General features: G+C 45.6%; 1 protein-coding gene across 1 annotated transcript in view; it reads right to left on the bottom strand.

Annotated features, from left to right (window-relative positions):
- Positions 1-25121, bottom strand: part of LOC120718779 (alpha-2-macroglobulin-like) — a 41260-nt gene continuing 16139 nt past the window's right edge. The window contains exons 15-36 of the mRNA XM_040007488.1: positions 21481-21630; positions 20492-20635; positions 20262-20385; positions 20032-20164; positions 19458-19683; positions 18843-18969; positions 17801-17922; positions 17664-17715; positions 17355-17438; positions 8234-8410; positions 7908-7983; positions 6850-7006; positions 6199-6273; positions 2499-2661; positions 2241-2428; positions 1520-1732; positions 908-1029; positions 707-797; positions 552-620; positions 366-471; positions 176-220; positions 1-67 (exon numbers count right to left, since the gene is read on the bottom strand). Coding sequence (XP_039863422.1) covers positions 183-220; positions 366-471; positions 552-620; positions 707-797; positions 908-1029; positions 1520-1732; positions 2241-2428; positions 2499-2661; positions 6199-6273; positions 6850-7006; positions 7908-7983; positions 8234-8410; positions 17355-17438; positions 17664-17715; positions 17801-17922; positions 18843-18969; positions 19458-19683; positions 20032-20164; positions 20262-20385; positions 20492-20635; positions 21481-21630 — 2637 coding nt within the window. The 3' untranslated portion in view covers positions 1-67; positions 176-182. The remainder of the gene's footprint in view (positions 68-175; positions 221-365; positions 472-551; positions 621-706; positions 798-907; positions 1030-1519; positions 1733-2240; positions 2429-2498; positions 2662-6198; positions 6274-6849; positions 7007-7907; positions 7984-8233; positions 8411-17354; positions 17439-17663; positions 17716-17800; positions 17923-18842; positions 18970-19457; positions 19684-20031; positions 20165-20261; positions 20386-20491; positions 20636-21480; positions 21631-25121) is intronic.

Raw genomic sequence — 25121 nt, 5'->3', positions numbered from 1 at the left:
TGAGCAGAAAAAGTATCTTTATTCAAATGCAGGTTTAAACCTCAGGACCAGCCACAGCTTCTTCAAACTGTGAGACGAAGAATACAAGTTAGTAAAAGCTCAAAGTTCTTTGCATTGATGCTGTGAACATGAACGTGTGTGAAAGGTGTCCTTGTGTGTTGTTACAGCTTCGTACCTGCAGCTCACGAGACAAACATGTATTGGGTCTCAGCCTGGTCACCTGACAGAAACATGGTAGAAAAACATGAACGTGTCATTTCTCTGAGTCACTGATGGAAACATCAGCTTCTATGAACTGTTCAGTCTGATGGATCCTCTGAAGTGTGTCAGTGTGCTGTTGGAGTAAAGCTTAGTTAGACTCGGACCTGGTTGGTAGTAGTCATAGATCTTGACCACGGCTGGCTTCAGGTTGTCCACTGGGAGCTCCTGGATGATCTCTAAGCTGTGGTTGATGGCTGTGTCCTTTGATAACTGGACGAGACAGAAACAATCGCAGACACAGTTTGTCCCAAAGATCATCATCTGGTGTCCCCACGGTGACTTTCACTTACCTCCTCTAAGTACACCAGAACGTGATCCTCCTTTTGCTCAACACGACTCACCAGGAGGCCACGTTTGAGCTGCGAGGAGATGACATCATTTTATTATTATCCTCACAATTATCACATGAGATGCACTCGTTGGAAGAATCTGTCTAATTACTCACACTCTTCAAAGACTCGGGGTCTGGGGAAAATCCAGAGAGCATTTTGATGTCCAGGATCACCATGTTTGTAGTTTCCTCCTTTCCACTGTACCTGTGTTTGAACAGTGTGATTATACTGACCTGTGTGCACACTTGCTTTTCATCTACCAGCAGTTCCTCCACACGGGTAAAGAGCGCTCCTCTAACCTGTCACATACTTACAGTGATTGTATTTGCACAGTGAATTTGGGTCGAGCAGATTCACTGGTGTTGACCTCTAGATGGACTTTCACACTGAGAGTGGTGACATCAGCAGGTGTTGGGATGTTGTAGGTGGCAGAAATCTGGGAAACACACTTGGGTCACGTGTGGAACAGAACTAATCACACCTCAATGCACCCTGCTGTCACTGTTCTACACCATGACACATATTAGCACACATACTTTTATAGTCATACCTATATGTCTATATTCATCTTAATATGAGCATCTCTGTTATATCTACACTCATTTTATACGAGTGCTTGATGTTTGTTGTATATTTGCTGCTATGACAACTCAGTTTCCCTCTGGGATTAATAGTTTCCCTGATTCTGATACAGACAGAAAGTTCATTTATTTTTGCTCAGTTCTCCAATTTAGTTTAAAATAGCATTGTACTCTCTACAGTTATTACTGCCAGGTCTAATGTCTTTATTGTGTATGACAATACATGTGCAAGATGAGCTTTATTGCATGTGACAATGCTAATGCTCTCTAAAGTTGTATAAGGAAAAAGAAGAAACCCTTTCTCTGACATCAACCAGGAGCTTCTCACGTGATGCTGTCACTGACCTGCACTGAAGCACATGCAGTGCCCTTCACCTCCAGCCTGTATTTTCCTGACACGTCCTGCAGCGCCTCCTCCTGGTAGAGCAGTTTGTTGCCCTGATTTACATCAAACGTCAGCTGACTGCTGGGAGCCTGAACTGTCACTGTGCTCCAACCTTCAGCACTGAACACCAGAGTGGAGTAGAGAGCCAGAGCCTGAAGAGCCACCACCGTGTCCTACAGGATGGATTCATTGTGGTTAACACACACAGCATATGTCTCCATATTTCATGGGCTTAAGTGGAATAGACATTAAGTTAAAACGGCCTGTGTCACTTTGAGACCCTCTCACAAAAGAGATCCTTAATCTCAAGTTTTCCAAAGTTCACTTCCTGGTTAAATAAACGTTAAACAGGTTAAAATATCTTTAACTGAGAATTATCAAAGTATAGAAATTACAGGTATAAACTCGCAGGTGATCTGTTATTTACAGGCTGTTACGTGTAGTTGGTACAGAAGTCTGAGGTAACATTGCTATTCTGTTAAAACAATGAATTTTTAGACAAAACTTAAATGTCATATTCTAACTAAAGAATAAAAACTTCTCTGCCTGGCTAAAACAAATCTGTTTTACATATCTGATAGAAAACTGAAAGCTTCAGTATTATTTCTTCTGTCCCTGGTTTTGTCCAAGACTGTAGATGAACTCAAAGATGAGCTTCATGCTGTTCGGGTGGTGTCGTACCTGAGTGGAGGAGAAGCCTCCGTAATAGTTCTGCTGCCCAGTCAGCCACCTGATAATACCAGAGGCATATCCCAGATCCTCAGCAGTCGGGGAGGCGCTGAGTTTGGCCAACAGCACATAAGAACTGATCTCCACTGACAGGGAGGCTGATGTTTCTGCTGCTGTCTGAGACCAGTAGAGGAAACCTCCTACAAACACAATAACAGTCACAGTGATGCTAATGAAGCCTGAATGATGTCCTGCTAAAGGATGACTCACCTTCCCTCACTGCAACTGTGTCTAAGTGCTGCAGAAGGTGAGCTCGGGTCTCCACGTCTCCTGCCAGAGTGAACACATAGGCCAGCAGAGCTGTAGTGTAGGTGTTGCTCAGGTCACTGAGAGACTCCTTGAGACAAGCCAGGCTCTTGTTCATCACAGGATCCTTTAAAAGATCAAAACAAAGAACTTTAATGGACAAACGGAAACCTTCTTTCATTAAACCCAGTGTGAGAAGAATAGGAGGCAGAGTTCCTGATTCAGTCACTCAAAACATCAGCGTGATAATAGAAAACACAGCAATTAGAGGAAAGTACAGATCAAGCAAAGACTGGAGCAATCTGCTAGTAGTATTCACAATATAAAGAACATATTGAAAAAACACTGTACAGGTTGGGTGGTGATACAAGTTCTTGCTGGTGAGAGTTCAGGTATGTGGATGACACCTGGGTGAAAATCAATTCTCAGGACGTTCCACAATTCACAGATCACATTAACTCGGTGGAACGACACATCAAATTCACCAGGGAGGATATGAAAAGTGTCAGGTTAGCCTTCTTAGACTGTGAGATTTCCATCAGGAATGGGGGACATTTAAAAGCTGATGTGTACTGTAAACCTAAGCTCCAGCCGATCCAGGAGAGAAGGACAGCTGCTGCCTAAGTGAAAACCTGTAGTGATCCCGTATGTGTCAGAAGTATCAGAACAGCTGAGGCACATTTTTTTCTAAACACTGTGTCTCTGTGGCTTTTAAACCCCAAAACACGCAGCAACAAAAATTGGTCCACCCCGACACAAACAGAGTAACATAGTGTACGCTGTTAAGTTCCAGGAGGATTGCCAGGATCTATACATCGGGGAAATCGAACCACCTCTGGCTAAGAGGATGGCACAACACAGAAGAGCTACCTCGTCAGGCCAGGACTCTGCAGTCTATTCACACCTACAGGCCAGTGGACACTCTTTCAATGATGAGGATGTAACAGCCTGGACAGGGAGGAGCGCTGGTTTGAGGGCGGAGTCAAGGAGGCCATTTACGTGAAAAAGGAAAGACCATCTCTGAATCGAGGAGGGGGCATAAGGGTACATCTTCACCATCTTACAATGCTGTGATTGCAGCCATTCCCCAACTCTCTGTGAATGGTACTGATGGCCATTGATCAGTGGTCCTTGATCAGTGGGTTTTGGTCAGTGGTTGTTGATCAATGGTCATGAGAATTTGCATAATTACGATTAAGGAACTGACCTCCCAGCCCATGGTTCCTTCAGTGGGCTGGTTTCAGTCATTATGCAAATGTCCTGTTTATAAGATTGAAACCTGCAGTCAGCTGAGACTGAAGAAGTCACTTGGATGAGTGACGAAACGTTTCTCCCACTGAAAACATCCAGATGAACAGAATCAACTTTTTGGGGTATATGTAATATATATATTAGATTGTATATTATATTGTTGGTTTATACACTTTTGTGTATGTATGTATATATGCATACCAGCTCGGACGTCGCCCGGATCAACTACTGGAACAAGAAGGCATTGGTGGGCAAGAGATGAAAATAGGGCGTTGTTGGAATGCTACTATACAAGTAACCCTGGCAGAAGGGGCTACATGAATAGGATGAGGGACCTATGGAATTCCCAGCACCCACACTGACAGTGAAACAACTAATAGCTCAGTGTTCCAACATTCGAAAGAAGGGTATTGCTCTCACAGCTAGAGATTGTCGAAGTGCAACACAAATGCTACGGCAAGGGGGAGCCAGGACAACTGGTCAGGGAGGAGATGTCATCACCGCCACCCGAGATTTGTACCAAGCCCCAAGTGCTATAGTGCGAGAGGAAGTGACCTGAAAGATAGGATCATGGCAAAACTTGAAAACTGGAATCCCTGTAGCTGGTTACCAAGATGTGAAGATCTGCTAGATGATGTAAATGCGATACATACAGCCACGATTATCGAAACTAACAAGCTGATCTACAGTACAGCAGCAGTGATCAGAGAGATGCTTGGCAACAGGTTGAACAGCCACAAGGAGAAGGAGACTAGAGGCTAAGATCAAGGAGGGAGGTTAGCCAACTATCGGAGCTGCAGAAAGGTGTGACAAAGACGGTGCCCAAGAAGAAGTATAGCAAGCTGTCCATGGAAACTGCCAAGCAACGACTAACAGCCTTGGCCAGCACCTTGCCATACACTAGTATGGCTCACGTCTACTGGTGGAAGAAGCTGACTGCACTCCATGAGCGTCTGGCAGCACAAATGAACCAGCTGTTAGTTGACGAGAGACACCCAGAATGGATAACTGTAGGGCGGACAGTCCTGAAGGGATCGGTCCCATCGGTCCAATCCAACTGCTGACCAATAACCTGCCTCAGTACCACATGGAAGCTCCTGTCAGACATCATAGTGGCTAAGATGAACAGACACATGTTCCTGTGCCCCACTCATTGGCAAGAATACCAGAGGTGCAAAACACCAGCTACTTGTAACAATCAGCCGAGACTGCCTGGATTGATTACAAGAGGGTCTATGACTTAATGCCCCACAGCTGAATCCTGGAATGCCTAGACCTGTACAAGATCAGCAGGACTCTAAGAGCCTTCATCAAGAACTCAATGGGAATGTGGCGTATAACACTAGAGGCCAACTTCAAGCCCATAGCACAATCACCATCTATCAAGGAGATGCTCTGTCCCTATGGATACTGACTATGGAATGAAGCAGTTGTCAGCCATCTCCTGTATGTGGATGACATCAAGCTGTATGCCAAGAGTGAACGAGACATCGATTCACTGATCCACACTACCAGGATATACAGCAAACGACATTGGAATATCGTTCGGACTGGAGAAATGTAGTCGGATGACAACAAAGAGAGGAAAGGTAGGCAGAACTGAGGGAATCGAACTAAGGCAACATTGCAGACATAGAGGACAGCTACAAGTACTTGGAGATCCAACAGGCAAATGAGAACCACAAAGAGGCTGCTGGGAAAGCTGCTACCACCAAGTACCTGCAGATGGTCAGGCAAATCCTGAGGAGTCAGCTGAATGTTAGAACAGGATCCGGCCTATCAAAACCTACGCCCTGCCCATCATCAGGTACCCTGCTAGCAAAAGGAGGAGATAGAAGCCACTGACATCAAGACAAGAAAGTTCCTAACCATTCATGAAGGGTTTCACCCCAAGTCCCGCATGCTAAATGGAGGGAAGGAGGCCGAGTACTGGTGAGTGTCAGCACCACATTCCAAGATGAAACAACGAATATCCACGAGTACGAGGAAGATGGCCCCAACTGACAGCGTGCTCACTGAATACCTCAGGCAGCAGAAACTCAAGAAAGAGGAGGAAGGTGAGGAACCATCATGGAAGGACAGGCCCCTGCACAGTATGTACCACCAGCAGATAGAGGAAGTAGATGATACCCAGAAATCCTACCAGTGGCTGGAAAAAGCTGGACTGAAAGACAGCACAGAGGCACTAATCATAGCAGCACAGCAACAAGCTCTGAGTACAAGATCCATAGAGGCTGGGGTCTATCACACCAGGCAAGACCCCAGGTGCAGGCTGTGTAAAGATGCCCCAGAGACAATCCAGCACATACCAGCAGGGTGCTAGACTGCTGGTTAAACCTAACTCCATGGCTCAGCAGCTCAAACTCTACTCCTTTTTTTGTTGAATACCTTGATATTCTTTGACGCTACTCACATGTTGGGATGTATTCATTTCCAAGAAGGCAGCAGTAACGTACGCACTGAGAGTCACTTCATCAGATACACCACCCTGTCAACAGAAGACATCATAGACACTTTATCATCAGTGCACCAACATTCAGGGATATGAAGACATGAAAATGATTTTCAGCTGCATGTGGTTTTAGTATCATCAATGTCTTGATGCATGTTCAAACATCCAGCTAAAGAGATGAACAGGAAGTTGATTTTGTTCATCTGGACATTGTATTTCCAGTGAGATGGATGTTTCTTCACCTCGGGTTTCCAACCTTATAAACAGTTTTTGTAGTCATCTACTAATCAGAAGGTTGGTGGTTTGATTCCCAGCTGCTCCAGCCTGCATGCCAAATATTTGTGGGTAATATACTAATCCCAAGTTGGTCTCTAGTGCATACTTTGTATTTAGTATAAATATGTGTGAATGCTACATAGAAGGCAGTGCTGGTGTGAATGGAACAAGACGTATGGAAATTATTTCTTAAATAAAATAATAGAATATACTGATGTGAGCTATTACAGTAGGTAGTACAGTGTTTTGCATGTATGCATGACATTATTAATAAAATTTGTTAAATCCAGACTGGAGGCTGTTTCCACAGTCTAACAGCGAAGAACTGCAGGTTACCTTCATTCCGTTGTGGAAGAGTTTCCCAGACTTTTGAAAACAGCCATTTTCTTGTTGTTTATGTTGCAGCCAGGTCTTAGACTCTTCGATCTTTCTGGGATCAATAAAGATGAAAGACTGAGCTTTGGCAAAACTTCTTACCACAAACGCAGTCAGCCTGACAGAAAGAAAACAACACTTACACGTCTTACAACGATGGAAATGTTTGGCTGTGAGGTCACATTAAGAGAAAGAAATACTGATCATTTGGAAAATAAAGTTGAAATTTCAAGATTAAATTTGAAAATGTATTTTGAGACAAAAGCAGAAATGTGGATATCACAGTTATTTCAGGACAAACTGCCACGGTTGCTTTATTCTCTGAATTAGTGAAATCGTACTTCAGACTCAGTTTTAGTAACAAGGAAGGAACTGATGTCATTGTAGCAATAAAAACAGCGTGGCAGTAAGTACAAGTACACTGAAAAGCAGAAAGTGGTGCAGAAAGCTGCATGTGGTTAGATTTGTATATAAGGAAATGGCTGCTAATGTACAGATGCAAGGATACCGATGGTTCCACGCTCGTGGAATAAAGAGGATCTATGCTGTATCACAAGACCACTGATTTATTTCACCAGATCTACACAAGGCATTTTATACAGGGTATAGCAGTCGTTTGAAACAACAATCATTTCAACTGTTTTCTTAGATTTGAATTTGACTTTTTTCACATAACAGTATTAAGACTTTATTATTGAAATAGTATTTAGACTTTTTCTTAAAGTAAAATAACTTTAAGCTTTAAAATTTGACTTTATTCTAATAATGATCAATAACATTTTTATGTGGCTCTAATACTCCTTCCTACCTACTAAATTACACAGTATTAACCAAAAGGTATTGTTAATGTTGGCTTAGTCAAAGGATTAAATGGAGAATTATTTTAAGTATTAGAGGTAGACATGTTTATGATATTAATGGGTAGTCAAACTTCAAGAAACGCCTTCTGTTTGGTGGGACATTTAAAAACCAGTGTAACCTCTCTGGTTTGTGACATGTTTGATCAGTGATGTTCTCACCAAGTGTTTCCTGGTCCTGTTCCAAATGTGGTGTAAGCACCGTCAGCACTTTTGTAGTTGAGCTGTCTTTGGTATCCTGTAACAACAGGGACGCCATGATCGAGACATTGTTGCTATGGTGATGATTGGACTCCATTTGTTTATGGATCTGCATGTGTACATCGAGATTTGGGAAATTCAATGACTCTTGCTGACAGATGAGGAAAACGATGCATTTGACCAAAAGCTGTGGCTAATGTTCTGCTTCCTGTCGGCTTGTTTCTTGAACCGTGTGTGTTGAAGTGATTCAAATGATTTCCTTCTTAGAGGAAACAATAAAAACTTGCCACTGGTGAGGAAGTTAGTAGCTTTTTCCATGATGGCTGCGGTGAGCTGCTGTGTGCCTTTCAGGTAGTGGAGGATGTAGATGTTGGGGGCCAGGAGAGCCATGTTCTGCTCCCCACATCCATACGGCATCTGCAGCAATCCATCCAGGTTCTTCAGAGCCCGGCCGAGGATGTCACCTGATCAAAAACACTGATTCACTAAAACTAACAAAACTAGCATAAAACAACTTTGTATTATTGGGCAGAGATAACCTGAATACTTCAATATGCAATTTTAAATGATGATTTCATTTACTGAGCGACAAAACATCCAAACTGAAAATCGTAGATTGACTGAGATTAACCAAATATTTCTGGGAAGACTGAGTTTCATTTCACCAACAATACAAAGGAGACGGGGCAAAAACAGCATTCATGGACAAAACCACTGCTGACCAAGAAGAACACAAAAGCTTATCTCACATTTGCCAAAAAACATCTCCATGCTCCACAAGATATTTGGGAGAATATTTTATGGACTGAAGAGAAAAAGTTTTGAGTTTTGTTGCATTTGGCTTAAAAGTGACGCATCATTTCATAGAAAGAACATCATACCAACTGTGTGATCACTGTGTCAGTGGATCCTCAACTTCCTCACAGACAGACCCCAACAGTGAGGGTGGGAAGACAAGTCTCCCCCTCCATCTCACTGAGCACTGGAGTGCCTCAGGGCTGTGTTTTAAGCCCCCTGCTGTACTCACTGTACACTTATGACTGTGTAGCCACATCAGACACCACCTCCATTGTCAAGTTTGCTGACGACACTGCTGTTGTGGGCCTGATCTCCGACAACATCGAGACGGCCTACCTGGAGGAGATTAGGAACCTGGAGACCTGGTGCCAGGAGAATAACCTCCTCCTAAACATCAGCAAGACTAAGGAGCTGATCGTGGACTTCACTACAAAGCAGGCGAGGTGTAGGACTGGACTCCCACACACGTCACCACACGCACCACCACACATTTGCTATAATCCTATAATTCCTATAATTTATAATCTTTGTAATCTTTATAATCTCTTCTGCTATTTGCACATTCTTTACTGTAAATTCCCAAATTAATTTGTAAATTCTGTAGTAACCTGTAAATTGTAAATATTGTAAAACTTTTCTTCTGTCATTTAATGGTCAGGCATTGTACAGCTACAAGCATTTCACCCCCATGTCATACTGTGTATGGTTGTGTGTGTCATGATCCTGGGTCCTTTTGACCCAGCGTTTTGTGTTTTCTCTTCGCGATTTTGGTTCTGTTCTTCCTCTGATTAGTGTTTACCCTGTTCCCCCCATGTGTTCCTGTATCTAGTCCGCGTTTCTTAGTTTGTGTCCTTTCATGTGTAAGTTCCTGTTTTATTGTGAAGGTCTGCGTCTTATGTGAGTGTTTTCAGTTTGCCTCCCTAGTCTTGTCATGTTAATCACTCCCAGCTGTGTTTCCCACCTGTGTGTAATCTCCCTGTGTTCTCTGAGTGTATTTAAGTTGTATTTTCTGTCTTAGTAATTGCTGGTTCGTCTGTGTTGTTTCCCCTCGGTCTCCCTGCGTCTCTCCGTATGTATTTCCCCGGACCTCCCTGCATCTTCGTTTCTGGTTTGTTTTGTTAGTTTTACCCAGTTTAGGTTTTCCTGTTTCACCTTCACCCACGCCATTGCTGTTTGTATTTTCTTTTGTTAAATAAATACTCATCTGCACCAGAGCTGCCGCATTTTGGGTCCTATCTCCAATTCCACACATCTGCCAGCGCGGTCGTGACAGTACGAACCAGCCAATATGGACCCAGCAGCTTGCAACCCTTCTGAGGAGCTAAAGGACGATATCATTTTCACTGTGGAGAATCTTCTCAGCCTATGGCTGGAACACCCCCCGGAAGAGCTTCGCCGCGCAGCGGAAAATCGGCTGCAACGGCTCTTTTCCGGCCTGCCATGGCTATTGGAATCGCTTTCCCCGACCATACAGGCCTTTCTCCACCTCACACCACACCTTCTCTCAGCCACTCTTGCCTCGCTGCCCGACTCGCCGGATGTGGTCTTGCCCGGCCCGTCGGAGCCATCTGTGGGGAGGAAACGCCGATCGCGCCGCTGGCGCGCCACCCCACAGCCGGACATTCGGACTTCTAATTCACCGGCTGTGGTGAGTGAGGACTCTGTGTCTGTTCCAGACTTTGTGACTGTTCATTCAGGGGCTGTGTTTTGTGTGGCGGATGTCAACGCGAGCTGCTTATCGCCTGTGCAGCTACCGGCAGCTCGGTTAGCTGCCCCGCAGCCACTCTCAGCTGGGTTAGCTCCCCCGCAGCCACTCTCAGCTCAGTCTCCAGTGTCACTTTCTGCTCAGTCTCCTGTGCCTGTTTCAGTTCAGTTTCCAGAGGACTCCGTGCCTGCTGGCTTTGTGCTGGCTTCGGCTGGAGGGTCCGAAGGACCGCTCCGGCCTTCGTCTCTAGTCTCCGCTGGAGGGTCCGAGGGACTGCTCCGGCCTTCGTCTCCTGTCTCCGCTGGAGGGCCCGAGGAGCCCGTCCAGCCTCATGCCACGTCAGCTGGAGGGCCCGAGGAGCCCGTCCAGCCTCATGTCTCTGCTGGAGGGTCCGAGGGGCCCGTTCAGCCTCCTGTCTCCGCTGGAGGGTCCGAGGGGCCCGTTCAGCCTCCTGTCTCCGCTGGAGGGTCCGTGGGGCCCGTTCAGCCTCCTGTCTCCGCTGGAGGGTCCGTGGGGCCTGTTCAGCCACCTGCTGCAGCTTCATCATCATCCTCGTCTGGTCCAGCTTCATCCGAGTCTTCGTCCTCGTCTGGTCCGGCTTCATCCGAGTCTTCATCCTCGCCTGGTCCTGCCCCGCCATCGCCTGTTCTTGCCTCGTCTGGTCCTGTGCCCACCGGGCCTCAGCCAGTGCGCTTGACACTGGAGCGCCACCGCTGCCTTCCGCGCGGCCGGCCCCCTGAACTGCTCCGCCGTCTCCTTCGTCGCCGCCGCTGCCTTCCGCGCGGCCGGCCCCCTGAACTGCTCCGCCGTCTCCTTCGTCGCCGCCGCTGCTTTCCGCGTGGTCGCCCCCCTGAACTGCTCCGCCGTCTCCTTCGTCGCTGCCGTTGCCTTCCGCGCGGCTGACCCCCTGAACTCTTCTGTTTTGGCCTCCTGTGCTGCCGGCCTCCGGGCCGGTCCCCTGATCGTGTGAACTGTGGGTTTCTGGACCGTCACCCTCCGGGTCGGCTCCCTGAGGAGTTGCAACCTGTCCCCTGTGCTCCTGTGCTTTTGGTGGACCTTTTGTTTTTGTGGCCTTATTTCTGGCCCTCCGTCCTGGACCCCCACCGCCCGCCCGTGGGGGGGCTTTTTGTTTTCGTGTCTTTGGGCGTCTGGGATCCGCCCTTGGAGGGGGGGGTACTGTCATGATCCTGGGTCCTTTTGACCCAGCGTTTTGTGTTTTTCTCTTCACGATTTTGGTTCTTCCTCTGATTAATGTTTACCCTGTTTCCCCCATGTGTTCCTGTATCTAGTCCGCGTTTCTTAGTTTGTGTCCTTTCATGTGTAAGTTCCTGTTTTATTGTGAAGGTCTGCGTCTTATGTGAGTGTTTTCAGTTTGCCTCCCTAGTCTCGTCATGTTAATCACTCCCAGCTGTGTTTCCCACCTGTATGTAATCTCCCTGTGTTCTCTGAGTGTATTTAAGTTGTATTTTCTGTCTTAGTAATTGCTGGTTCGTCTGTGTTGTTTCCCCTCGGTCTCCCTGCGTCTCTCCGTATGTATTTCCCCGGACCTCCCTGCATCTTCGTTTCTGGTTTGTTTTGTTAGTTTTACCCAGTTTAGGTTTTCCTGTTTCACCTTCACCCACGCCATTGCTGTTTGTATTTTCTTTTGTTAAATAAATACTCATCTGCACCAGAGCTGCCGCATTTTGGGTCCTATCTCCAATTCCACACGTCTGCCAGCGCGGTCGTGACAGTGTGTGTGTGACAAATAAAATTTGAATTTGAATTTGAATTTGATGCTCTGGGGCTGTGTGGCGTAGGTTTGTCTGCAGCTCAGCTGCAGGGGAGGGGTGGGGCATTGGGTTCAGGTGGTTAGTGACGGAGGAGTCTGGTTAAGGCAGCTGGTGCCCAGTGTTAAATCATGCCTTTGCTGTTTCAGTAGCTCGCCATGACCTGGAGGGAAGAACTCTCTACCAGGAGAATGTCCAGCTATCAGTTTGTGCCTTAAATCTAAAACTTGGGCATTTAACCTTCTGGGGTCAGGGTATAATTGGCCGTTTTGGACTACTTTTGATTTTACCTCTATATCTCACCTTTAAAAACTGTTTATCTTGCCTTGTTTGGTATCGTTACTTTCAGCACAGCTTTAAATATCTGAAATTTGAGTTATTGTTTCATTTTGGCATACTATATTAGCACAGTTGATCTAAATTCAGACAAAAATGTCAAAATCCGAGTAGAAAAAGTTAAATTTTTTTACTGTAAAACCCACAACCATGTTTAACGAATCATTTTCATAACTTGAAATGCAAATAGATAGAATAAAATTATGCACAAGTTTTGCACACAACAAAGTTATATGGTACTATTTACCTAAAAATGCAGCCCAGGCCTCAGGCGTTTTTTACATAACCATTTAAATCTATTTACAGAACAATCAGTTCTGCATCAAATAAGAAGGCACACAAATTATTTGTGTTCAGTACAAGACAGGAGAACAGCACAGGCCTGAACCAGGTCTGACAGCAGGAGGAGCATCAGTCCAGTTTTCCATGTGGGAACAGCGTTTCCACTGGACTCTGCCTTTGACGGCGTTTTTGGAGCAAATGTGACATTCAGCAGTCTAACTGACACACAATACAACACAATAACTACACAACACACTAACTACAGCCTCCAAACACGCTAAACGTCACTAATGTGTGACATATGAAAACTCGCTCTCTCTTTTGCTCGCTTTCCGTCACTACTAAAAATGCCGTTCTCCCTAAATAACCAAGCGTCACATGTTGCCATATCATTTTTTGATTGGCTGACATGGTAAACTCTAACAGCAATAGGGAAGGGGTGTTTTTTATTTTATTTTTTCACGCGCAAGCAGAGAGTGTTTGCTAGCGCCGTCTGTAGAAAACGACGTTTTTACCTTCTTCCAGCTGTAAACGCCGCTGTTTTGTCAGAATCAGAATCAGAATCAGAAAGGGTTTATTGCCAGATGTTGAGCAGGTTTACAACATTAGGAAATTGCTGCGGTGCTTCAGTGCAACATACTGTCATAAAAATATAAAAATAAGAATAAGAATTAAAAGTGCTAAGTGGATAGATATATACATGATATATACATGAGTGCAGGTGGTGATCAGTGCCAAACATGGAATGATGCAGTGAACACAGCGTAGGGTCATGTGTTAGTGGTGGGGACAGTCATACGGTTATTGTTCATGTGTCCAACAGCAGAGGGGAAGAAACTGTTCTTATGGCGAGAGGTTCTGGTGCGAATGGACCGGAGCCTCCTGCCTGAGGGGAGCAGGTCAAACAGACTGTGTCCAGGGTGAGAAGGGTCAGCTGAGATCCGAGCTGCACGCCGCAGTGTCCTGGAGGTGTACAGGTCCTGCAGAGATGGGAGTCTGCAGCCAATCACCTTCTCAGCAGAGCGCACAACACGCTGCAGTCTCTGTTTGTCCCTGATAGTGGCTCCAGCGTACCACACGGTGATGGAGGAGGTGAGGATGGACTCGATGATTGCGGTGTAGAACTGCATCATCGCCCGTGTTGGCAGGTTGAATTTCTTCAGCTGCCTCAGGAAGTACATCCTCTGCTGGGCTTTCTTGATGACGGAGGTGATGGTGGGCTCCCACTTCAGGTCCTGGGTGATGGTGGTACCCAGGAAGCGGAATGAGTCCACAGAGGTGATGGGGGTGTCAGTCAGGATGATGGGGGGGAGTGGGGCTGTGTGCTTCCTGAAGTCCACAATAATCTCCACTGTCTTCTGGGCATTCAGCACCAGGTTGTTGTGGCTGCACCAGGACACCAGACGTTCAACCTCCCTCCTGTAGGCAGACTCATCCCCGTCCGAGATGAGTCCGATAACGGTGGTGTCATCTGCGAACTTGATTAGCTTGACAGACTGGTGGGTGGAGGTACAGCAGTTGGTGTACAGGGAGAAGAGCAGAGGAGAAAGAACACAGCCCTGAGGGGAGCCGGTGCTGATGGTCCGGGAGTCCGAGACATTCTTTCCCAGCCTCACATGCTGCTTCCTGTCCGTCAGGAAGTCAGTGATCCACCGGCAGATGGGATCAGGCACATTCATCTGGGAAAGCTTGCCTCGGAGATGGTCTGGAAGGATGGTGTTGAAGGCAGAGCTGAAGTCCACAAACAGGATCCTGGCGTAGGTTCCTGGGGAGTCCAGATGCTGCAGGATGAAGTGTAGGGCCATGTTGATGGCGTCGTCTACAGACCTGTTGGCTCTGTATGCAAACTGCAGGGGGTCCAGGAGGGGGGCCGTGAGGGTCCTGAGATGGGAGAGAACTAGGCGCTCAAAAGACTTCATGACCACAGATGTCAGAGCCACGGGTCTGTAGTCATTTAGTCCAGTGATCCTAGGTTTCTTGGGGACAGGGATTATGGTGGAGGACTTGAAGCAGGCAGGCACATGACATGCCTGCAGTGAGGAGTTGAAGATGCCAGAAAACACTGGGGCCAGCTCGTTTGCACAGTGTCTGAGGGTGGCAGGAGACACACCGTCTGGGCCGGGAGCTTTTCGAGCATTCAGACTCTTAAACTGCTTCCTCACATCTGCTTCATGAATATGAAGAGTTGTGGAGGGAGGAGGTGGTGTGAAATCCTCTTTTGTGTGGGGTGAGGAGGGGGGTGTTGTAGGTGAACGGTTTGAAGGTGGTGATGGCTCTATGGAGGGGGGAGAGGTGGGGGAATGAGTGTCCAAAGTGCCTCTATTGTTGGGGCCGTTGGAGGTGTGAAGGCTGCCTGATGGCTCGTCAAAACGGCAGTAGAAGTCGTTGAGGGTGTTGGCTAAGAGCAAGTCATCAGTGGAGTGGGGGGTTTTAGGCTTGTAGTTGGTGATGTTCCTAAAACCTTTCCACACAGAGGCCGAGTCATTCTCTGAGATCTGCTGCTGCATCTTCTCAGAGTGCTGATGTTTAGCAACGTCCACTTCTTTAGTGAACCTGTACTTGGCCTCTCTGTAGCAGTCCCTGTCTCCGCTTCTGAACGCCTTTCTCTTTTCCAGCCACAGCTTTTTGAGTTTAGGAGTAAACCAGGGTTTGTCATTGTTATAACTCACCCTGGTGCGTGATGGCACAATGCTGTCCTCACAGAAGTGGATATAGGAGGTGACAGTGTCCGTAAACTCGTCCAAGCTGTTAGAAGCAGCCTTCATTGTGTCCCAGTCTGTAGACTCCAAACACGTGCGAAGCTCCTCCACAGCCTCGTTGCTCCACAGTTTTTTGGTCCTCACGACAGGTTTGGAGAGCTTCAGCCTCTGTCTGTACGCGGGGATTAGGTGGATCATGACGTGGTCAGAAAGTCCGAGTGAAGCGCGGGGCACCGCGCGATAGGCCCCGCTGATCGTGCTGTAACAGTGGTCTAATGTCCTCTCCTCTCTGGTCGGGCATTTAATATACTGCTTGTATTTGGGAAGCTCATGGCTCAGATTGGCTTTGTTAAAGTCCCCAAGAGCAATGATGAGAGAGTCCGGGTATGTCCGCTCCATGTGGAGAATCTGCTCCGCGAGTGCACACTGAGCTGCCTGCGCATCCGCGTCTGGCGGGATGTAAACAGCGGCCAGGATGAATGAAGCAAACTCCCGCGGAGAATAAAACGGTTTGCAGTGAATAAAAAGATATTCCAGAGAGGAAGAGCAGTGCTGAGCAATCACTGTTACATCTGTGCACCAGCCACTATTAATGTAGAAGCAGACACCTCCACCTTTGGACTTACCAGAGAGAGAGGCCTGCCGGTCCGCGCGCAGCAGATGAAAACCCTCCAGCTTGAGCGCGCAGTCCGGGATGTCCTCACAGAGCCACGACTCCGTAAAACATAAGACACAGGAGGAGGCAAAGTCTCTGTTCATGCTTCTCATCAGGGCCAGTTCGTCTATCTTATTCCTGAGTGATCGTACATTAGAAAGGAAGATCCCAGGAAGAGCGGTTCGCAGTCCGCGTCTCCTCAAACGCACGAGTGCGCCGGCTCGCTTCCCTCTCTTTCGGCGTCTCGCTTTCCTGGTCAGAGTCTGCAGTAAATCTGCCGCAGATGTGACAAATATTGGAAATAAATCCACAGGCGTTGTAGTCCTGCAGTTAAGGAGCTCTTCTCTGGTGTACGAGTATCCAGAGGAGTGCCCAGACACAGAAGAAATGCACAAAAACAAAACAAAAGTAACGCACTGAAGCACCAGGGCGACCATCCGCGGCGCCATCTTGGTTTTGGTTAAAGAAGAAAACATTATGTGTATTTTTTATCAAAACTCTGGTTTTACGTGGCCCATCGACACAATTCAAAAACTGGTATATAGTCTGAAGTCCGTTACTTTCGACCAACAAAACAACCTGAAGAGCCGGTTGGGAGCTGAAAGTCCCGGCTCTTTTTAATGAGCCGAGCCGAAAGAGCCGGTTCTCCAACAAGAGAAAGAAATCCCATCACTATTTTGTAGCTGTGTTGTCTTAAATTGGTCATGTGGTTTTGACGTGTCGGCGCATACGTCGACCGCAGAGGGTTAAGATGGAAAATGATCCAAGACGCCAGAAAGTGGCCGAGTCAAAATCTGGACTTAAATCCTACTCACATGATTCTGCATGACCAGAACGATTGCGCTGGAGAAGCCTCTGGTGTGACTGGGCCAAAACTCAGCGTTTCAAAAACACTTATGACTAAAGCTAGACTGCAGTTCTTCCTGCACAGAATGGCACAAACAGCCTTTTTGGGGTCCATTTATTTTTCACACAAGGCCAGGAAGACGTGGGTCTATTTATAAATGAAATCATCTTTTAAAAGCTGAATACGGTTTTTACTTTTACTTGAACATGACGTCTCTTTTATTTTCTGTTGTTTTAGTAATTTGCCTTTTTAACAAAGCTTTAACCTGCCATATTTTATTTGGCTGAATAAAATTGAGATGAAATGATGAGGTTTACCCAGGACTGATACAGAAGTGCGGGCAGATCCTTCTATCACATTCTCAGGCAGATGTATCTCTGCTTCCTCCGTCAGCGGGCTTCCTGTGTACAGACACAACAAACGTCCAATCAGGAAGTCACGACTACAACAGAGTTACTGTTCAAAGTCACCAGGTGGCCTGATCTTCAGCACATATCGTTACATTTTGTGAAAGTAAAAGATGAAAATTTGGCACATTTTATGTACACAGTGCACTCCACTGCTAACTTTGAGCATTTAGGTCATTTCTTTATTTAAACTTTGTGACTGATGGACATCACACTGACCTTTTGGACAAAGAAGCCAGTTGTACGTCTTTGTCGTCTCACTTCCCTCGGCCTGAGGAAAAGTATCTTTAAAATGAGTAACAATTGAAATTTTATGAGTAAAAATGTTTTTCTCGTCTGGTATTTATGACACTGACCTTCACTATGAGAGATTTGGTGACCACGTCGATGCGACCTCTGTCTGGTACGCTCACAACCTCATTATCGCATGACACATGGGACGCTATGGCCTCAGCAGACACAGTCACATTCACAGCCCCTAAAAGCAGCAGCACAGGTCACCTTCTTTGTCTCTCCATTAAAATAAAGGTTACCGAGGTTATTTTACAGATTTTGTAGAAACTAGAAGGAAATGTGTTGGGACAAAAGGAGGCAGTTAACTGTGATCACACTAGATCTACATCTAGATTTAATGTTGGTTCTAAATCGAAGGTAAGATCAATTACAATTGGAAATTTTACTGCATCAGGCATGAAAAACATGAGCTGAAACAAACAGTCCAAAATGATGTCAGGGTTGCTGCTGAGTCCTGCTGGAGGCCAAAGTACTGCAAATCATAAGATCCATTTAAGATTAAGAAGAAATCATTTGCATGGCAATGCAACTGCAAACAGTCTGTTCTAATGATACTGACCAAGGGAAGCATGCATAATGAATTGAAAGGAAGGTTTCAAAATGACTTGTAATTGGCTAAGACAGCTGCATTAAGTAAAGCATGAGGATGGAGGCAGCTGCTGCCCTCAGACTGGAGGTATAGACGTTCTGCCCCACTCCCTACAACCCCCACGTTTAGCCTTCCAAACACAAGGGTTATATTCTTGGTTTACCTGGATTTGCAGCTGCATTTGACTGTCTACATGTCCTAGCTCTACACTGCACACTCACTGTCGTCTAATGCAAACACAGCTTTCTAAATTCCATGAATATAGCTTATTGGGTCTCAGATTCTCTCATTTCATTATGATAACTTATATTTCAGCAGTATTTCTCACATAGTGTTTTTATAATTGCTCTTTATTGTTTTAATCTCATTTATTCTATTTAGCCATCTTATGTGGATTCTTTTTAAGTCACTTCCTGAGAGTTCACTTCCTGCTTCTGGGTCCTGCACTTGGGTCGTACTCAGCCTGCCACACAGCGGTTTCCTGGCAGTGTGGAGGACCAAAGCCTGATCCTCACCTAAGGCTGTTGGGATCATGGTCCACCTGAGGGTCTTGCGCTCGTTGGCACACAAACAGGATGTGTACAGATCACCAGAGAGAGGCGTGAGGGTGTAATCTGAGGACGGCCCAGGAGTGACAGTAACCTGTACGAGGAACACAGACATGGCTACATTTAAACCTGAGTTCAAATGTGAACACATTTTTAAGCATCTAAACAAATGCACAAGTTTGATGTTATGAACTCATGATCAAAGTAGACCTCCATTTTACTTGGATACTTTAATCACTCCCTTCCTAATCGTTTCCCTCCATCTGTTTTCTTACAGCCTCCACACTAAACTCTGTTCTACAAGGTGCATGAGCGCACAAAGAAAGCTAGAGGAGGGCTGGTAGTGTAAAGACATGTGATTGGGCAATCCTGGTGTCAGTGCTTGAAGGTGAGCTTGTAGGTGTTGGTGAGCAGAGGCCCTTCAAGAACGGCCTGCATCCTGCATGGTTATATTGCAGAAAAAATATTTTCTATTGTATTTTAATAACTATGATATAAATTTTGCTTAGAAAGTCATGTTTTCAGTATGGTTTTCCTTGGCTATGAACAGACATGTATCTAAACACTTTAATCATTCATTACCATGATGCAGCTGGTCAGGTAGTTAAAGACAGTCGCCCTCAGTTCAAAGTGCTCCCCCCGGATGATGGAGTAGGGCATGGTGAGTTCAAGGAAGAAAGGTTGGAAGACTTTCATTTCTTTACGAGGAGCCAAACCAAAACCCTGAGAGGACAAACAGAAAGCCTCCGTCTCCCAGGTGGTGATGGTGTCTGGGACAGTCAGGGACACGCCCCTTTTTCCATCGTCTCTGAAGCAGCAGATACACACAAACATATTCTGTAACATAATCAAACTTACTTGTATATCATAGTTACATCCTGCAGAGTGAATTACTTGTATATGTTGCATTGACAAAGTAAAAGAGCTCCACGTTGCTGATGACAGTGAAAAAATATATCCCACAAAACTTTAAATATGACAAAACATCAGGATGAAGCATCAAAACATGCTCAAGAAAAAACTCACAGTTATTCTATTTTCATGTTTTTCATGTGTGCAAAGACACAGCAGAAAGTTCACATGGGTTTCTAAATGTGATCGTATAAACTTTTTTAAAATGGAATATGCACCAGATCTCTTCACAACAGATACTTACCCAACTTCCACCAGATCCCAGATCCACGTCTCAGGGAAGAAAGAGCGAGCTGTCACTATTGGTGCAGCTTCTGGAGGAAGATGTCCAGCAGATCCCAGACCAGGACCAGAATATCCAATACCTGGAGCCATATCTAAAGAAAAAAAAGGAAAATAATTACCGGTTTTCTTTTTGGTGAATACAAAGAAAATTTGTATCAAAAACACAACACAAACAAGCAAATGATTCACCATAGTAGACATCATGAGAGCGTCCATGGTAGACTCCAGGGCCATCATGGTAGACTTTTCCTTTGAACTTGAGGCATGAAGGCAGTCGAAAAAGCAAGTTTGTCGCCATCTTCAGTCCGACTTTCTACATATTTCAGCAGCACACAAAGATCAGCAAAAACTGGTGCAACAACAAAAACTATTGTATTTACGTTATGTTTGACGGACTCACAGGTATACTTGTATTTTACCTGGAAAACTGCATAGGCGTCATTTTTCTCTTGACTGGGGTACGGCAAAACATATCTTTTTGGTCTCACATTAAGGCATTCTGTAGCATCATCAACCTCATACGGGATACCTGAGGATTTCTTGAGTGGGAGCAAGTCAAATATCTGAAAAGAAAAGTGCAGTTCAGCAAAAGCTCCTGCCTGCCTGGTCACATTTGATCCACATGTGTTTTTTAACTCTTACATGTAAATATGAGTACAGATTAGGTTCAAATGAATTGCTAGATTATCTAAGAGGAATTCTGAAAAAAAAGATTAAGTCAGCAGTAAGTGTCCGCAGACATGAGGTGTTATAGTTGAAGTATCTGTTCACCAAATGTTACAGAAGTTTTACAATTTTACTATAAACACCACATCGTTCTTAGTGACTTATATGGCTACAGTAAGTGTTCTCCATTTGAAGCTGTCTCTGTAGCTCATTTAACTCACTAAGTCTCACTTTTTCCAGGTTTTGCTGTACGTTTAACATCAACAAATACTCGCGTATTTGAGCAGTTTTGATGCAAAGTTAAATTCTTTTCAAGTAAAGCAGACAGTGACTGGCAGGTGATGCACTTGTTTGCATGGTTGAATTATTTGCTAAAAAAGTCATGATCCTGGATTTATCTCCATGCTGAAATATTAATTTGCTCAAAAGGAATTAATTTGAGAAGATTAAAATATTGCTGTCTGCAACCACATGAGCAACAAGCATGGTACTTACTTACTCGCTAGAAAGACTGTCATCACAGACGCATGCATTTGTAACCTTGTATTATTTCCATACTAGTTTGCTTTAAGACAAACTCAGCATTTGACTGTTTAAAACAGTTGAATGTACGACTGCCCAAAGAATACTTATCAGGACACAAGTACCAGAGCAAAGGCCTGAGCTGCTGGTAACTCACGACACTACGGGCTCTGGAAATAAGGGATGTGTCCACCTCACTGGTGTTAATATCAGCAGTTACCTTATCTGCATCCAGAGTCTTCCCAGGCTCCTTGATGAGAACGCTCTTGTCGATGGCGCTCACACCACACAGAGAACGTGGCAGGGCCGTCACCTGCATGTTGGTCTCTTCACCTGGGACGGCTGAAGACGGTGAAAACTCCACTGACACCTGACACACACAAAACACCCGTAGAAGTTACTGTGATGAGTCCCCACTCACTGCTGGCTAAATGTGCTGCTTCATTGTGGTGAGTGACAAATCATGAGTCCCATGTGATGGCTGTAGCCCACGTTGGACACTGTATGAACACTGTGTCAGTGTTAGATAGGTAGGACTTGCATCATCATTGAAAAAGGTGCTTGTATAAATGGGAGTGAGCGGGTCATGAGGTCATATAAAGAAGCAATCTGAGTCCTCAGGTAGAGTAGAAACAGCTGTGCAACAACCAGTCCACAACAACCAGTATATGCTAGAAATCCTCAGGTGATTTAGCCAACTGAATTTGACTTTGTGTAATGGGGAAGGCTTTAGGACCCAGGGGACGCAATGGAGGGTATAAAAGAGGAATTAGCAGCAGGTGCTCATGATTTCCACTGACAAGCGGCTGTGAACAATGGTTGTGTGAGTAGGTGAAGAGCCTGAGAAGTTTTAATTGTCTGCTACACAAACTGTTGTTTTAAACCTCTACAGCAGAGGTTCGAGTGATTTTTAGAAGATAAGCCAGGTGTGCAGCAAACACAGTTGTCTGCTGGAGGGCAGGTTGCAAATGTGAATTTGTCACTGTTTTTTTCCTCCTTCTCCTTGTTGTTGTGTTTTTGGTTTTGGTAGGGTCACCTTTTAAAACTGTTTTTTATGCCGGGTTTGTTTTTATTTCTACTGGGCTGGTGCAATATAAGTCGGGCAATGTGCAATCCCTGAGCGGGGCTCTTACCTTAGGGGAATTAGGATTTTTAGAGGTGCTCCGTGTGGATTTGTAGTGAATAAGTTTTTATTAAGAGTGATTTTTAGTGCCACCGATTATTGCCTGAACTAGCACTTAGTGCATGCGATAAGTGTTCTGTTGGGCTCGTATTTATTTGGGGTGGATTAGTTTCTTTTAAAGCAACGAGCATCTGGGACCGCCAAGGGAGAGCAAGCGCTCAGGTGATAGTTGCATTGCTGGCAGGTTGCACCAATAACACTATCTTGTGGTCGTTAGTGACCTTTCCCATTTTGATGTTTTAGGCCTTTTGCAAACCCTTTGTGTTCTTTTAAAATAATAAATTTTAACATATCTGACTGATATTGACCCTCTTGTCCCGTTTATTCTGGGCTCGTTCCTGCGAGAGCTTTGGGCCTGAAAGTTTGCACAAGTAGTATAGAGGCCCTTAGCGGTTACTCGGTGGCTTTCACTCGCTACATTATTTGGCGTTGTCGACAGGATCCAGGTCATATCAGTTACGATGTTTGGTTTTTATTTTAGTGTGGCCCTGTTTATTTTAGTAAGAGTGTTAGAGGAGAAGAGGAAAAACAGTGACATCTTTTACGGAGGGGAAGCCAACGGTTGGGCTGCTGCGGGGATAATAAACCTCCTTCGCCGACCCTATGGACGACGTACAGGCCCTCTTGGAGCAGCTGCAACAGCTAAAAGCAGCAAATGAACAGTTGAGAGACCAATTACAGGAACGTTCTCCTGTGACTGGTCCAGTGCCAGATCCAGTGCCAGATCCATCTACTGTGCCATCAAATATGAACTCAATAAATGAAGCTACAAATGTGTGTTACGTTTATGCACCTCGGGAGCGTAAATGCCCAAGGTTTACTGGTAAATTGTCAGTGGACTTGTTAACTGTTGACCAGTGAGTTGAAGAAGTACGTAGATGCCTGGAGATTCGTCCTATGTCAAGAGCAGCACAAGTGATGTTTGTGATGGACCATCTTGATGGCAGTGCTAAATCTGAGGTCTGTTTTCATTCGAGTACCAGTAGAGACACTCCTGACAAGATTTTTGATATTTTAGTCGAGAACTATAGCTGCACTCATATGTAGCATATGACTACATATGACTCATATGCAGTCATATGTAGCTGCCCAGCTACAGTTCTTCCAGTGCACCCAGCGAGAAGGGGAATCTCTGCGAGATTACTCTCATGCCCTTAAATCTTTAATGGACACTGTAATCTGTAAGACACCAGGTGGTATTCCAAATTCTGATATATTACTAAGGGACCAGTTTACTGAACATGTCCATGATGATATGCTGCGCAGAGAGTTGAAACAGCGGGTCCTTCAAACACCAGACATGTCCTTTCTTGCCCTACGCAGTATTGCCCTTAAGTGGGCTGATGTAGGTAGGCAGGGAGGGAAAACTAGGTCCCGAGCCTATTCTTGTGATACGAACTGTCAGGTAGTAGAGGGAGTTAATGCAGAGATGCAAGCAGTCACCCTTGGGCCTAATGATGACATTCTACAGATAAAAGAGTGCCTTCGTAAACAACAGGTTCAACTGGATACGCTCATGAAGCAAATGTCTGTCCATTTTTCACAGCCGTCTCAGACTGAACTACCCCTGACCCCTCCCACCACTAGGCCTTTTCGTTTCCAGGCAGATGGAAAGCCAATTTGCCATCGGTGTGGTAGGGCTGGTCATATTGCCAGGTTCTGTAGGGTAAAACATCCAGCTATAAAGAATAGTGGTGGGTCTCATGCTGATGCACATGTACAAAGTCAGGTTGTGGAACAAGGCCCTGAGTCTCAGCCATCGGGAAACTAGGTCCCTCTGGTGCAGAGAGCCAGGCATCAGGAACAGGGTTTATAGGCTCAGCTGAAGTTGTTATGGAAGATCCCTCTCGATTAATTGGGAATTGTCCAGTGGTGGAAATAGAAATGGGGGGTGTTATAGTTCCCTGTCTTTTGGATACTGGGTCCATGGTCACCACTATTCGAGAGAGTTTCTTTGAGAAGCACTTCAGGTCGCAGGGGGTGGGGCACTTAAAGAAATGCCAATGGTTACGCCTCAGGGCAGCTAATGGGTTGAAAATCCCCTATATAGGCTACATGGAGCTTGATGTGACTGTTTTTGGTGGCACCCTGACAAAAATGGGCGTGTTGGTAGTGGAGGACCCTCTAGATGGGAGCGTTCAGCAGCTACAGAGTGTGCCTGGCCTCTTGGGGATGAATATCATTAGCCGTTGTTACCACCTACTCTTTGAGCAGTTTGGCCCTCGTCTGTTTGAATCTCCTGCCCTTGAAAATGCCAGTAAGACGTGGAGAGAGACACTTCACAAGTGTCAGCGCATTGAGGCTTTGAATACATCCGGGTATTTAGGTAAAGCAAAAGTACACGGTCGAGCTGTTTGTGTCCCTGCTGGTTCGTTGAAATGGATACGTACTAGCTGCCCTTCTGCTGCTAACATTAACCTTCCATCAGTGCTCCTGGAGCCTATAGCGACAGGTAATCGCCTGCCAAGGGCCATCTTGGTTTCTCCGGCCCTCCTTTCTGTTGAACAGGGTGTTGTTGACATTCCGGTGGTTAATGTGGGAATTGAGGATGTTTGGTTACCGCCCTGTACACAACTAGGTGAATTGCATCTGGTTGACCCTCCATCATCTGGGGGCTCTGTCATTACTGCAGAGTCTGATGATCCCACGTTGCAGATAACGATGCACGAAGTGACTGT

The sequence above is a fragment of the Simochromis diagramma genome, unplaced genomic scaffold (genome assembly GCF_900408965.1).
Source record: "Simochromis diagramma unplaced genomic scaffold, fSimDia1.1 OVJJ01000674.1, whole genome shotgun sequence".
Classification (NCBI taxonomy): domain Eukaryota; kingdom Metazoa; phylum Chordata; class Actinopteri; order Cichliformes; family Cichlidae; genus Simochromis; species Simochromis diagramma.
Note: the sequence above shows the minus strand (reverse complement) of the source record. Positions and strands in the feature narration are given on the sequence as shown.